At 34.4% G+C, this 16,630-nt stretch overlaps 1 protein-coding gene across 1 annotated transcript in view; it reads right to left on the reverse strand.

Annotated features, from left to right (window-relative positions):
• Nucleotides 1-16,630, reverse strand: part of TRDN (triadin) — a 170,719-nt gene that overhangs the window by 82,865 nt on the left and 71,224 nt on the right. Inside the window, exon 2 of the mRNA XM_044000627.1 lies at nt 12,043-12,252. Within this exon, the coding sequence (XP_043856562.1) occupies nt 12,043-12,252 (210 nt within the window). The remainder of the gene's footprint in view (nt 1-12,042; nt 12,253-16,630) is intronic.

Genomic DNA, 16,630 nt, shown 5'->3' on the forward strand with positions numbered 1-16,630 from the left:
TGTCTTTTTTATGGGTTTTGCTGCTCCAGGGGTTGTTTTATTCCTGTTTTGGGGGTAATTATGTCAGGAGTTCTGTGGGTTTAATGTCTTTCCTCTGCCGTCTTGGCCCTGCCCTGTAAATATCCTTTCTTCTGACTACCACCTTCCCCTGTCCTCCCTTCTGTCAGTGTCCCCTCCTTTTCCTTCACCCCCTCCCTCCTGTAAATTAAGATAGATTTCTATACCCAACTAATTGTGTATATTATACCCTCTTTGAGCAAATTCAAATGAAAGTACTTTTCTAGCAAAACCCACCCCACCACCTTAACTTCCCCTCCACTATAATAGGTATTTCATGTCTCTTCATGTGAAATAATTAACCACATCCTAGCTCTCCCTGCTTTCTGCTCCCAGTGTAATCCTCCTTCTTGCCCCTTAATTTTGTTTTTTTGGGGGGATATCATCCCGTCAAGGTCAGCTATATCTATTCACCCTACCTATGTATATTCCTCATAACTGCCCTAATAGCAATATGATTCTTGAGTTAAAAGTATCCCATGGAGCATTCACAGTTAAGCCTCAATCCCTTATGTTTTATCTTTCCTGTTTACCTTTTTATGCTTCTTTTGAGTCTTGTATATGAAAATCAACTTTTTTGTTCAACTCTGGTCTTTTCATGAGGAAAGCTTGAAAGTTCTCTATTTCTTTGAATAGCTATTTTATCCTCTGAAGGATTATGACAGTTTTGCTGGGTAGGTGATTCTTGGTTATAATCCTATATCCTTTACCTTCCAGAAAATCATATTCTATGCCCTCCAATCCTTTATGTAGAAGCTACTAAATGCTGTGTAATCCCAAATCTGGCTACATGATATGTGAATTGTTACTTTCCAGCTACTTGTATTATTTTCTCCTTGACGTGGGAGTTCTAGAATTTGGCTATAATGTACTTGGTTGTTTTCATTTTGGGATCTCTTTCAGCAGGTGATGGATGGATTCTTTAAATGTCTATGTTACTCTTTGGTACTAGCATATCAGGGCCATTTTCTCTGATAATTTCTTGAAGTATGATTTCCAGGTCCTTTTTTTGATCATGGCTTTTAGGTAGCTCAACAATTCCTTTTTGTTTGGTTGGTTGGTTTTGTTTTTTGCAGGACAATTAGGGTTAAGTGATTTGCCCAGGGTCACACAGCTAGTAAGTGTCAAGTATCTGAAGCTGGGTTTGAACTCAGGTCCTCCTAAATCCAGGGCCTTTATCCACTGTGCCACCTAACAGCTCCCTCAATAATTCTTAAATTACCCCTCCTGGGTCTATTTTCCAGGTTAGTGTTTTGTTTTGTTTTGTTTTGTAAGATATGTTACATTTTTTTTTCATTCTTTTGATTTTGTTTGATTTATTCTTGATGTCTCATGGAGTCATTACTTTCCATTTCTCCAATTCTAATTTTTAAGGGGTTATTTTCTTCAGGTAGTTTTTAAATCTGGCCAATTCTACTTTTTCAGGAGTTGTTTTCTTCAGTAAATTTTGGTTCATCTTTTCACATTTTTTTCTGTGCTTTATCAAGTTGTTGACTCTTTTTTCATAATTCTCTTGCATCAGTCTTATTTATTTTTCCAGTTTTTCTTCTTATTTCATTTTAAAAATCCTTTTTGAGCTCTTACAGGAGTTCTTTATTAGGCCTGAGATCAATTCACATTTTTCTTTAGGTTTTGCATGTAGGCATTTTGACATTGTTGTCCTCTTCTGAGTTTGTGTTTTGATCTTCCCCATCATGATATATCACAATATTTTTTCCTGGTTACCACTCCCCATAAATATTGTTTCACTCTTTTAAAATGTAAACTCCATGAGATCAGGAGGTCCTTCACTTTTATATTTGTATTTCAAATATTTAGCAGAATTCTCAGCACATACTTAGTGCTTAACAATTTCTTTGTATTCATTTCTTTATTCAACTAAAAATGCTATGCAGGTGTGGTAGGGGACCTGGCCATTTGCCTCATGCTGCATTGGAGCATTCAGGGTGCCTGGCAGTTGGGAAATACCTTTCCAGGAAATTTCTATTCTGCATTTCTAGGTGTGAAAAGCTTTATGATGGTCACTCTGGTCATACAACAATAGAAAATGTAACGCCCAGCATACTATCAGCATCATGACTCTTATTCATAGAGTGCCCTAAAAGTGTTATATAATGGCAGTATATGTAGCTTGCTATATCACAATCTTTATCCCTGGTCACCACTCACCTTCAATATTGTTTCACTCTTTTAGATAGGCTCCATGAAATCAGGGAGGCTTTCACTTTTATATTTGTATTTCAAACATTTAGTAGACTTCTTGGCACATAATTAACTTACTTTGGCACATGCTTAACAATTTATTTTTATTCATTTCTTTATTCAACTGAAAGGGTTCTCTAGAATAATTAGTTAATTTCCTATACCATTAGAGTTTTTTGACAAAGGATTTTCGTTATGTGGTTCATAAATATGTAGGGTATATAAACATGACTTCACATGATGTTTAAAAATCAAATATGATGAAATCAATTCATCTCAATGAAATACTAAAAATAGTTGATGTCATGAAGACTAAATTAAATATAGACCACTCCATTCAGGATAGAAAAGAAGCAGCTACATCATGCTATCTGGAGAAGTATGGATCTGAAATCACTTAACTAGCATTTTGTAGTTTTCTCAAATGCAAAATGAGAGAATCTGACTCAGTAGCTTCTAAGGAACTTCCAACTCTACATCTATAATTGCATAAACTTAAGTCATGGAAAAAAATGTCATCAACATTATTTAGCCTGTAAAGCTATGGAATAACCATGTTTTAACTTAATTTTGAATGTTTTGTTAAAGAATGCCTTACCTTTTTTTTGATAAGAGGGCTTTTATGTAGTAGTTGCATACAGTAACAACAATGATTAGAGTATAACAAATGAAAAATTTTTCATATATGGGTAAATTCGCTTATGAGATACAATTTCATTCATGTATGACAAGATGCATGACAAATGGTTTGGATTGTCTTATATCCTTTTTACAAACACATACAATAATATCCTACACAACTGAGAACAAAAGGTATCAAATTTTAAAATATGTAGCACATATAAATTATAGTCAACATTAGCATTTACAATTAAGCATCTGTAAGGGGAAGCTAGTGAAAAAACTTCAACACTGATCTTAAAGTCAAGAGATTCAGCGTGCTATACCATAATATTAGCAAATAGCTTGAATCCTAACTACCTCTCCTTCCACCTCAATTGTGAACATATTTTATAGAACATTTATCATGGTGACATATACTGTGATATACACATATGAAAATAATTAATACCTTGAAGAGGCTCATAATCTACTCAAAGAGAACATATACAGAGTGATTTATTATATAAAAATACCAGTCATTTGACACTTTCCACATGCTTATATACATATATGCATGCATATATATATATATATATATATATATATATATGCATGTGGAAAGTGTCAAATTAATAGTATAGATATTAACAGCTTCAAAAACATCAAAGGAAACAAGATCATAGAAGGTCAGTGTGAGAAATGGGTAGTTGTCTCCTCTCAATGTGGATATAACAGCTAGTCATACTCCCCCTGACCTGTTTGTAGGACAAAGGTCTCAGATCCCCTCCTCCCCCTCAGATTAGCAAGGTCACATGGTTCAAGGAGCCCTGGTCTCAATAAGGTCCACTCCAGAGTTATGTCCATATAAGGAAGTATAAGGTCCACTCCTGAGTTATGCCCATACAAAGAAGAGGGGTGGGTATACTGCCTTCTGATTAGCTAGATTGTAACCCTTGAGTAATCAGACCAGTGATGAAAAAGGGAAGGGTCCATTCACGTTAGGGACTAGGGTATAAAACAGGGCCTGCAAGCCCCCTTTCTGGTCACCCACTAGCTGCACACTAGGGTGCCTCATTCCCATGAGAAGAAAGTAAAGAGCCTTTGTCACCTCGCTGCTGAGTTCTTGAGAATTATTGAGAAGAGGATGGATTTTTCCCTCACAGTCAGGATGCTGTGTAATTATTTCAAGAGGAGAGGAGTTCTAAGGGTAAAAAACAAACATCCCAATTGTTTTCTACATTTGCCTCCATCAGTGTCTCTAAGACTTTTTTTTTTAAAAATAAGCATCTATTAAATTAGGTAAATATTTTAGTGTCTACCTCCTATGTAAGAGGCACTATGCAAGGCATATATGATAGAAAGACCAAAAGGAAGCAATCCTTAGAGTTTGATATTATACTGAATGAATGTAATTACACTCCATATAATTAGATATTTAAAACCTTCATTATATCCATTAGATAAATACATATGTATGTTTTCAATATATGTAGATATATGTTTATTTACTTAATTTTTGTATTAGAGGTGAAAGTTCATTCATCAATTGAGGGTTTCCCTAAATGACTTTTCTCCCAATCTGACACACTGAAAAATAGCACACCTGCTTAACTGGGACTAGTGCCAGAAAGAAAAAGAAAAAAAAAAACAAAGAAATCTGTGGAATTAATTCTCAAGAGCAATAGGTAAATGGTACAATTCATTATGAAACTATTTTTTAAAGCACTGCCTTTGTTGTTTATAAGACTTTAATATAAAAGTGTTATATTCCACAATAACTATCTTGGACCCAGTTCTATTCTCTACTTCCTCTTAGTAACCAAGGCATATAAAGCAGGCACGTGTCTATGTGGGCAAAATGAATAGATGCCTATTTTGAAAATCAGGTCACACTGGCTTTTTAAATAATCATTGCACATAGACAAATAATTGCTTCAATGTTCGCGATTGGTATTGATCATAAAGGTGGCCAGAATGATTGGATTAGCTATGCCTCCATCCAATTCAGTGGTTCTTTATAGAAATATTGAATCAGGCCTCTAAGTTATTCTTTAGTATTCTAAAAAAGTGAATGGACTTTCCTAAGCACCAGGGAATAACTCAAGCCCTCAGGACAGCTGGGCTAACTATAGAATTTTCTTAGCTTTCCTCAGTATATTTTCTGGATTTGTTGATACTATTTGTTAAGCAAAGGAACAAGCCAAATGTTTCTGTGCCTAACATAGGAGACATTGAAATGTTTATTTTGTAAAATCAGAAGGAATTCCAAGTTTATTAGGTAATAAATAAAGCTTGTCATCTGTAATATGAATATAGGACCAAAGTTATCAAATGGCAAATAAACATAAATATTGTTAAGAGAAGGCTATTACTTACAATCCCACAAATCATTGCAGCTGAAATGAAGAAACTATTTCTCATGATGAACATTTAAAAAGGCAGGTGAGAACTCTCTAAATGGAAATGTGAAATTAGCAACTAAATTGGATTAAATGTGTCCAGCTCACCTAAAGATGAAGAGAAATAGCATATTTTACACATAAAAGGAAATTTACTACATTAATCTCATGGTATTTGATTTTATTGTCCGAAAGAACTGAGCACTTAATTTTTAATTAGATCAAATTTTACTGAATCATTGTTATATTATCATTTTTAATTGAGTATCTTATAACTATTAATTAGCTAATTGTGTTTTAATTTTTTAATTTTAGACATTTAAAAATCTTTTTCAAATATTCTATACTAGATTTTTTGCAGCTATTTTAATTTTACTTCTGAAAATTTACTTTTTTAAATACATGACCACTTTGTGAACAGAATCTGCATATATAATTACCTTTCTCTAGTTCAAACCTCTGAGGCACATGATAGTGCCTGGCATTATAATACAATAGTAGACACAGTTGCCAAACTGTTTTCAAAAAGTTAAAAAATACACCATAAAATGCTCTATAGAATCATAGATACCACATAAAGTTTCAAGGCTGTGAAAATGTTTTTGTATCTCATTTTTTTTAAAAGGAAAGTTTGTTTAAAACAGTAAAAATGTGTTTATATTACATGAAAGGACAACCACATGATTCAAAGTGATATTTATATCTTTAAGTGATTTTTAAATGCCTTCAATGGATGAGTTAAAATATTTATTGTGATTGAAAAGATGAATTATGCAGATATACTTGGAATACTTCAAGAAGATTTTGAGACTTTGGGGCATCTATTTTTATAAATACTAAATTTATCCAGCTCTTAATTAATATGGCACATACAAATTGTACTTATGGTCATATAATGAGTTATAAAATGATAAATAATTATATTCTTGAGTAAGGTTTAAAAAAAACAATCTTATAAAGATGTTGAAAGGTCTTCAATATACCTCTGCAGTCTCACATGATATTCCCCTGTCTGGGAATATTTACCATATGACCCAAACCATACCTGAACAAGAACTTTCTACAACATCCCTGACATATGGTTATCCAGTCTCTGTTTAAAGACTTCCATTGGTAAATGGAAGCCATGACCTCCTGAGACAGTCCATTTTACTTTGGTCCAGCTTTATTTGTAGGAAGTTAGTCCTTACTTCAAATCTCTATCTCCTTCTTGGCACCTTACTCCCACTACTCCTGGTTTTACCCTCTGGAGCCAAGGAAAACAAATCTGATACATCTTCCACATGACATCCTTACAGATATTTGAAGGGAGCTATCTTTTATTCCCTAAACCTTTTCTCCCCTTTGCTCCCAAATCCCCACTTCCTTCATTTGTTGTCCTATCAATTTATAGAACTTCGCACCTCCTTTATGGAATTTATGCCTTTAATTACATTAATTTTTTAATATATTTTATTGATCCTACTAGATAATCAACTCCTTCGAGTTTTTCATCCCTACATTGCTTAAAATAATGCTGTGCTTAAAAGCTACTCAAATATTCGCTGCACAAATGAGCAAATGCAATGTGTAAAATGTGCCCCCAATATATGGAATGATAAACCCAGCATTTCTTTCTTTCAATAAATGGTTATTCAGCACCTACTATGCGCAAAGCATTGAGCTAAATGCTCAGGGAAATACCAAATTAAATTAAACATAGTACTGAACTCCAGGTTCTTACAGGATAATAGTTTGGGAGTGGGAGTGGAAAGAAACTTGCACAATTAATTAGAATACAAAATAGGACATAGTGGTGATAGGAAAGAGGTAGGAGCAAAGTGACTCAAAAGATTGAATAAATGGAAGATTAGTTCTTCCAGGACTGATTTGGGATTATGAGGTCCATTAGAGAAGGCTATAAGGAAGAGGTTACATTTGATGGATTGTATTGATGCATTCAAAGAGGAGGGAGTAGGGAACTAAAAAGATAGATGAAAGGAGATGAGGAAAAAGACGTTCTAGTTTCTGGTATGAAAAAAAGACCTAAGTCATGGATCTGGGATACACACACATTCATATATACATGTTCATATACACACATATATCTATATGTATGTATGTGTATTTACATATATATAGTATTTTTACATTTAATTTTTGAGTAATACATTTTTCAATAGAATAAAGAGGGATCCCAATTTTATGATAGACATTTTTAGTTGTTACCTTTAGGAACAGACTCAAGGGAATTAGATATTCTCAGAAAAAACATTACTATCTCTTTTCTACTTAAAAGTTCAATTTATTATTTCAATGAACAAGTTACATAGGTATTTCAAAACTTATTTTATGGACATTAGTATATTGTGAACATTTCAATATTGTCTATTTATAGGAGGTATTTATGGCAACAAATAAATCACACTGAAAACCAACTCAATAATCAGCTTATTATTATGATTTTGAAGCAATAAATATGCTTAGAGATACTACATATACAATAATGCAGAAATATATCTATACATACATGATATAAATATAAGGTGGTACTTTTATTGGCAATTACTATCATAATTATATATTTACATGTAAATTATATTTGCATATTCATATATGACATATAATTATAATGATCATACTGTATTATAGTATAATTATGATTATCATTAATAATAATAATAGAGCCACCTCATATTTAGATTATATATTATATATACATACATAGATATATCCATGTATTGTTGCATATTAAATGTTCCTATGTATATTTGTCCCCAAAGTTCCTCTACTGAGTCCTCTTTTCTCCTTTCTCTATACTTTAAATGATATCATCAACTCCAATGGGTTCAATTATCATCTCTATGTAGATAATAACCAAATCTACATATACAACATTCATCTCTATCCTGAGCACCAGCACCATCTCTCCAGCTGCCTGCAAACATTTCTACATGGATATATCGAAGTAATTTCAAACTCAGTCTATGCACAATAAATTATCTTCCCACCAAAGCTACACCTGCTTCCTAACTTGTTTCTTCCAGTCTCTCAGATTTGCAAGCTAAGATTCACTTTGACTCTTCCCTCACCTCCACCCCTATATCCAGTCTTATTGAGTCTTGTATGGCACAGAGGAAGGAGTTCTGATTTGGTCAGAAAACCTAGGTTCAAATCTCAGCTTTGCCACTTATTAGCTGGGTGACCTCAAATAAATCACTTCCCCTCTCTGGGCACCAGTTCTGTCATCTGTAAGAAAAGAGAATTAAACTAGATGATATCTGAGGTCTCTTCCAGCTCCAATCTATGAAGACCTCATTAATCTGCCTTTACACAGCCTGTATCCTGGTTCCAGTTTTCATCATTTCTTGACTTAAGCATCAAAATTCCCTCCTGATTAGTCTGTCGAATTCTAGCCTCTCTTTTTACTAATCTAGCCTCCAGAGACCTATCAAAATAATCTTAAAGTAGAGATGAGGCCAGGGCATTTTCTCATTTCAGTGACTTTCTATTGACTTTAGTATAAAATTGTAAAATGCCTAGCCTAGCCTTTTAAACTGTCTAGTCTTATTCAATCCTACATCTACAGACGTATTTTTTATTATTGACTGCTTTTCCAAAAGCCCCTTTACCCCCAACTCCCCACCACACACACACACACACACACACACACACACACACACACACACACACACACACACACATACACACTGAACATTGCTGACAAACTGGCCTACTTGTTTTTAATACATGGCATTCTATCTCCCCTCCTTTATGCCCTTTCCTGTGAGAGAAATGATTATTTCTCTCATATTCATAACCATTTACTACTGGAGAGATCCAGGATTATCTTCCCTTTACTATTTCTTTATTCTCTACTAGGATAAATCAGCCCCAGAAGAATAGGGTTGATAATGTGATAAAATGAACTTTCTATTCAATCTTGTTCAGATCCAACCCAAGTGGAGAACCACACATTGTGTTCTATTCAGACTTAGGTAGGGAGTAGATCCTTTGTATAGATTGCCCAGGTCTGAGAGTAAAAGTCTACATAATCAAAGTCATATCCCCCAGTCCCTCATTAGACTAGGTCCTGGCGGGGGAGGGGGGGCAGCTAGGTGGTATAGTGGATAAATCACCAGCCCTGTATTCAGGAGGACCTGAGTTCAAATCCTGCCTCAGACACTTGACACTAGCTGTGTGACCCTGGGCAAGTCATTTAACCCTCATTGTCCCACCAAAAAAAAAAAAGAACAGGTCCCCCTCTCTTTATAATACTCATTCTTCTCATTAATTGTTAACCATTCAGAGTTGATGGTGCCTGTTGGATACATTCGGTCTTCCAAGGGCATATAAACATCAAGAAGCTGCCATTATCAATCTTTAACTTAAGAAAGATAGATGGCCAAATAACCAATCCCCTTATTAATTATGCACTAGCCATAATTAATAAAGAGAATACCCAGAAATTATGAATCGCTAACGTTTTATACATCACCCCCAAACACTCTATCCCCTCACCTCTGTGCTCTGTATCTTAGAATATGGAATGAATAACAAGATAAGAAAAAAATGGAAAGGTGGAAACCGGGTTGCAATACTACCTTGTACTGGATACAACATTTACTAGCTGTATGATCCTCATAAAGAGGGCCTTTCATGGTCTCAGTACCCTTATGTGAAACTGCTTTGTTCTTTTCTATGCATATGTTCTGATATCCATTAGGATTTAAGCTCTTTGAGGGGATTTTATTTTTCTTTTCATTATTTTTCTTTTCCCAGATTCTAGCATGGTACTTTGCACATAGTACTAGCACTTAATTGAATTGAATTTTTGAATAAACTTTCATGTATATATCTTATTTAGATAGTAGACTTTAAGCTTCACGAGGACAGAGACCTTGTTTTAGCTAATATTTCCATTTTTCAAAGTTCCTAACATCAAATTTTGTATATGGTAGATACTTAATAAATGTTTCTTTTTAAACAGCATCAGTAGACTATGAGAACTTACAAACCAATAAGTAAAATATACAAGTATTATTAAATCTATTTTATATATGAGAACACTGAGGCTTAGCAGGGTTAAAGGGCTTGCCTGTGGTCATATATCAATCAGAAACTGGGATTTGAACCAAGGAAACCTTCTTCTACATTCTTAGTTCTTTACACTAAGCAGCATAATTATAAAAAAAATAATTGCTCCACTTAGACAAACCCAGCTAATCATTATGAGAAAAAGGTATAGCAAAGAATATCCTCAGGTTTGTTATAATTACTATTGCCATACATGTCACTTATCATATAGTCATAATTTACAAAATAAATGCTTTTCTAATTTTTGAAAGACACCTAGTATTTGATATGATTTATTAGTTCAACACAGGCCTGAAACTCCATTATTTCAAAATTGTTTGTTCATTTTATTTCACTTGATAATTTCAGTAGCACATCTGTTAAATGTCACAATGAGCATGAGGGAGCCAAATGTCTAAAGCTGAAGCTAGGGTACTTGCAGCTGCCATCCTCCTGTCTCTACTCTTTCTGGAAAAGTAAAAAAGGCTAAAACCAATGGGGAGAGAATGAACAAAATACCTCAGAATTCTGAGGCGAAAGATAGCTTGGGTTCTTGAAATATATAATCATGGTACAAAGTCTCATCAACCCTTTCTTGCTAGGTTATTTCAAAGGACTTTCCTTTCAAATTACTTCAGGTTTTGAGTAGGATCAATCAATGAATCAATCAATATTCTCCATGCAGCAAGATTTTTAGATGTCTACATGTTATTCAAAAGATGGACATAATCTATTCACTCCCCAGTCTCTACCCTGAGTTCCATCCCACCTCCTTATTGTCCTTATCCAATCAATCTGTCCTATATATATCTTGGACTCACTAAGTCAACTCCAAAAGTGAACTAATCATCTGTACCTCTTACCCCCAACTTGACCTTCTTCCATACATCTACCAATAACATCATTTCCGTTCTAATCCTCAGGGTCCCTCTTATCACAATTAATTATACTAACAGCTCTTCAAAAGCCAACATTGCAAGAATATACTAAATATTTCTAGGGATTTTTGACCTTTTCTGTCTGGAATGACAGGCAAATGATATAGTAGATAGAGTGTTGAACCTGGAATCAGTAAGACCAGAATTAAAATCCAGCCTCAGACACTAATTATGTGACCCTGGGCAAGTCACTAAACCTGTGTGCTTCAGGCTTCAGTTACTTTATCTGTAAAATGGGGATAATAATAAAATTAAACTCCCAGAGTTGTTGAAAGAATAAAATGAGTTAAATATATGTAAAGTGATTTGCAAACTTTAAAATGCTATATAAATGATTAGTTATATATTTATCATATCATATTATTGTATATTCTATATAATAGTGTATATAATATATAATGCTATAATATACATATTAAAAATACAATATATTATATGTATATATAGTGTTTTTTACAGCAATGATTATCATGAACACCTTTGATAGTCCAGTCGGGTGAAGACTATGAACCCCTTCTCATAATAATGTTTGTTTTCTAGAAGCAAAATTGAAGGGCATAGTTAATTTCAGTTAGGTATTAGCAAAAATAAAGATGTAATTTTTTCCCATTCAAATTCATGAACTCCTGAGATCTATGCATAGTTCCCTTGTGGGTCAGGTTAACTGCTGGTGTAGAAATATGTACCATTTAATGGATGCATAATAACTGAGCAGAGACCAAAGAAAAGTGGTGGATAAAAAGCACATCATAACTAAATCTTCTAAAGCAAAATTCCATGTGTCTTACCTGAAAAGTTTTTGTAATCCACTAGATCAAACATGACAACAGCCACAGCTGACCAGGTAATGATTAGAGCAATAACTAGAAGCCATGCAGCTGGAGAGCTGAACGTTGTAACAATATCTTCTGTCACCGATCTTTTCAGCATTTTTCCAGATGTCCTGGGCACAGATCCATTTTTGCCATCTATCACAGTGGTGGTTGTAGATGTGTGACCTACACAAACATTAAAAAATAACAACAGAAGACACAATTTAGAAATCTATAGACTATCCATCGTAAAGACAACAAAGGGTATAGAAGTTACATTCACTGTTTAGAACATGCTAAACTACATTCCTTTCAGGACTAAGAAATCATCAGCAGAGCCAAAATGAAAACTACAATCACCTCATCTTCTAGATCCGCCTTTGGATTTCTTGATTTCTGTCAACAGCCCTATCATTTTCCCAATCACCCAATATTAATAAACCTTTTTATTTATTTATTTGCTTTATTTTTTCCCTAGGGGCAATGAGGGTTAAGTGACTTGCCCAGGGTCACACACTAGTAAGTGTCATGTGTCTGAGGCTGGGTTTGAACTCAGGTGCTCCTGAATCCAAGGGCTGATGCTTTATCTAATGTGCCACCTATCAACCCCTATAAACCTTTTTATAATATTTCTTTTTTTTGTTCCCTATCAGTTGCCAAGTGCATTTTTATGTCATACACATCCCTCCCCTTTCTTTCTATTTTTAATTCTACCATGATACTTCAAGACAATACATATTATCAGGCCGTGTTCCTATGGAGGGCAGCTATGCGGTACAGTACAAAGATTATGAAGCCTGGAGTCAGGATGTCCTGAGTTCAAATATAACCTCAGACATGTATTAGCTCTGTGACCCCAGATAATTCATTTAACCCTATTTGCTTCAATTTTCTCATCTGTTAAAAATGATCTGGAAAAGGAAATGGCAAAGCCATTCTAGTATCTTTGTCAAGAAAACCCCAAATGAAGTCACAAAGAGCTGGACATGACTGAAACAAACTACCTATGCATGTTTTGTACTTTCTAAGAGATTTTTTGAAAATTAGAGTTTGAATTCAATTGCGCATTTCCCTTAAAAAAAGTGGAGAATCACATGTATACTATGCAGAATTTGGAATAGTGAAGTGGTTGGAATCAGGACAGGTGTTTAATGATTATTTTATTTCTTTTAGTTTATTTTTTTGAATTATAAGTGTTTTTTAAAATTTATTTTCTCTCCTTAACCCCTTCTGCTGAGAGAAGGAAAATAAAAACAAAACAAAACAAACAAACAAAAAACCCTCTTATAACAAATATGCATAACCAAACAATTCAAAATGTCTCATTGGAATATTAAATTCATAACCTCTTTCGCAGAAGGTGGATGGCATTCATCATCATCAGTCCTCTGGAGTCCTGGCCAGTCATTTCATTGATTAGAGTTCTTAAGCCTTAGAAGACTTGCTCACATTTTCAATATTGCTGTTATTGTATAAATAACTTTCCTGTTTCTACTCACTTTGCTCCTCATCAATTGACTCAAAATTTCCCAGTTTTTAAAAACTGTCACTTTTATCATCTTTTATGCAGTATTCTATTGCATTTATATATTATAATTTTTTACTCATTCTTGGTTGACTTGATGCTAGGAAAGGGGCAGAGCAGAATCCTTCATTTCTTCTCAGACTATGAAAGAGTAGTTAGGAGTAGGCTCATAAGTGCTGAGGATCAAAAGATTAAAGTTGATCTGTAGTCTTAGAGGGTAAAGAAAACTGTTTACTGGTACAAGTCCTTATCACCTTACACCTGCAAAACCTCCCACAAGTTTCTCCCCACTCCAATCTATCCTCCACTCAGAAAGTGATCTTTCAAAGTGATCTTTAAAAAAAAAATAAACATTTTAAAAGTTTTGAATTCCAAATTCCATCCCTCCTTCCTTCCCTCCCCTCCCCACTCTCTGAGGCAGCAAGCAATCAGATATAAGTTATGCATGTGCAACTATGGAAAACATTTCCATATACAAAAACTCAAATAGAAGAAAAAAAAGTGAAAGTAAAAAATAGAATGCATCAGTCTGTGGTCAATCAATATCAGTTCTTTTTGTGGAGCTGAATAGTATGTTTCATCTTTAGTCTTTTTAGATTGTCTTGGATAACTGTATTGCTGAAAATAGCTAAAACATTCACAATTCTTCATGAAACAATGTTGCTGTTACTGTGTACAATGTTCTTTTGGTTCTGTTCACTTCACTTTATATCAGTTCTTGTAAGGCTTTCCAGGTTTTTCTGATATCATCCTGCTTGTCATTTCTTATAGCACAATAATATTCCATTACAATCATATACCACAGCTTGTTTGTTCATTCCCCAACTTACGGATCTTCCTTTGATTTCCAATTCTTAGCCACCAGAAAAATAGTTGCTATAAATATTTTTGTACAAATAGGTCCTTTTCACTCACTCTCTCTCTCTCTCTCCCTCTCTGTCTCTCTATCTTTTTGGATGTCTTTGGGGTATAAGTGTAGCAATGAGATTTCTGGATCAAAGAGTATGCATAGTTTTACAGCCCTTTGGGTATAGTTCCAAATGGCTCTCCATAATGGATCAATTCACAACTCTACCAGCAATGGAATAACAACCTAGTTTTCCCACATCCCCATCCAACATCCAACATTTCCCTTTTTTTTGTCATATTAGCCACTCTGATAGGTGTGAGGTGGTATGTCAGAGTTGTTTTAATTTTAATTTCTTGGATCAATAATGATTTATAGCATTTTTCATATGACTATAGATAACTTTGATTTCTTTGTCTGAAAACTTTTCATATCCTTTGACCATTTGTCAAATTTGGAATGATTTGTATTTTTTAATAAATTTGACTCAGTTCTCTATATATCTGAGCAATATGGCCTTTATAAGAGATACCTGTTGAAAAATGCTTTCCCAATTTTCTGCTTTCCTTATAACTTTGGTTGCATTGGTTTTGTTTATGCAAAAGCTTTTTAACTTTATGTAATCAAAATGATTGATTTTACATTTTGTAATGCTCTCTATTTCTTCTTTAGTCCTAAATTCTTCCCCTGTCCATAAATCTGATGGACAAACTATTCCATGCTCTCTTAATTTGCTTATTACACTTTATGTGTAAGTAATGTATCCATTTTGACCTTATTTTGATATATGGTGTGAGATCTCAGTCTATACCTAGTTTCTGCTGTTCCGTTTTCCAGGTTTCTCCACAATTTTTGTCAGATAATGAGTTTTTATTCCAAAAGCTAGGATCTTTGGGTTTTTCATATGCTAGATTATTACAGTCATTTCCTATAGTGTTATTCATACCTATTCTATTCCACTGATCCACCAATCAAAGTGACCTTCTATAAGTGCAGGTTGAACCATATTATCCCCTAGTCAATAAACTCCAATGGCTTCCTATCACTTCTAGGATTAAATATAACATCTTCAGTTTAACATGCAAAATTCTTCATAACCTCTCTTTCCCTTTCCTCACAACCTTACCAGTCTTCTTATACCTTACCCACACATATGTATGTATTCTGTAATACAGGTACTGTCCTCTTTGCTCTTCTTACCAAAAGACACCTCTTGACTCTGGGCATTTTCACTGGCTATCCCCAATACATGGAATGCTTTCACTTTTCAGCTCTGCTGCCTGGCTTCCTGGTTTCCTTCAAGTCCTAGCTAAAACCCTACCTTATTTAGGAAGGCTTTCATGATGCCCTCTAATTGTGGTGCTTTGCCTCTTTTGATTATTTACAATCTATCCTTTATATAGATTGTTTATACTTAGCTGTTTGCAAATTGTCTCTCCATTAAATTCTGAGCTCCTTGAAAGCAAAGACTATCTTACTTTTCTTTGAATCCCCAGTGCTTAATAAAATGTCTGGAACACCGTTGGTGCTTAGTAAATATTTACTGACTCAAAGGAGGAAAGCCAGGCTCAGGGAATAACCCAAGAAGTCTAGTGTTTAGTACTAGGATCATAAGGCCAATGTCAATTTAGGACAAAGGATGGAGGATGAAACTTAAACACCATGGACATAACTAACACAACAATCTCCCTACAAGATTTTTTCCTTGAGATAAAAGAATCAGTTAGAAAAAAGGAGAGGTTGTCTTCCTCAGATATGGCTGTGCATGTAACTTCCCACATTCAATAACCTTCAATAGTTCACTGTTGTCTGAAGAACTGGGTGTAGACTTCACATAAATCTTTTCAAGACATTCTGCAATGTGCCTACAACCTATGTTCCCAAATAGATCTATTATTAGTCTTCAGTACTATCCTTTCCTTCCAAACAACCTGGCCTATCCACCATTCCCTGAACAGACCTTACAAATTACTGCTTCAGGACCTCTGGATCATGTAATTTTTATTCAGGGGTAATGGAGAGGTGGCTGCCCTTCAGGAGGTTTTTCAAACAGGGAAATTTGGGGTTATTGACCAACCTATAGAGAGGTAGTATTGAAAAATAAAGTGTTGGAATTGAAGTTAGGAAAATTTGAGTCCAAGTCCTGCTCTGAAAGTTACTAGCACTAGAAGTCTGGGCAGATAACTTAAAAA

Source organism: Dromiciops gliroides, chromosome 4 (genome assembly GCF_019393635.1).
Source record: "Dromiciops gliroides isolate mDroGli1 chromosome 4, mDroGli1.pri, whole genome shotgun sequence".
In the NCBI taxonomy this organism is placed as follows: domain Eukaryota; kingdom Metazoa; phylum Chordata; class Mammalia; order Microbiotheria; family Microbiotheriidae; genus Dromiciops; species Dromiciops gliroides.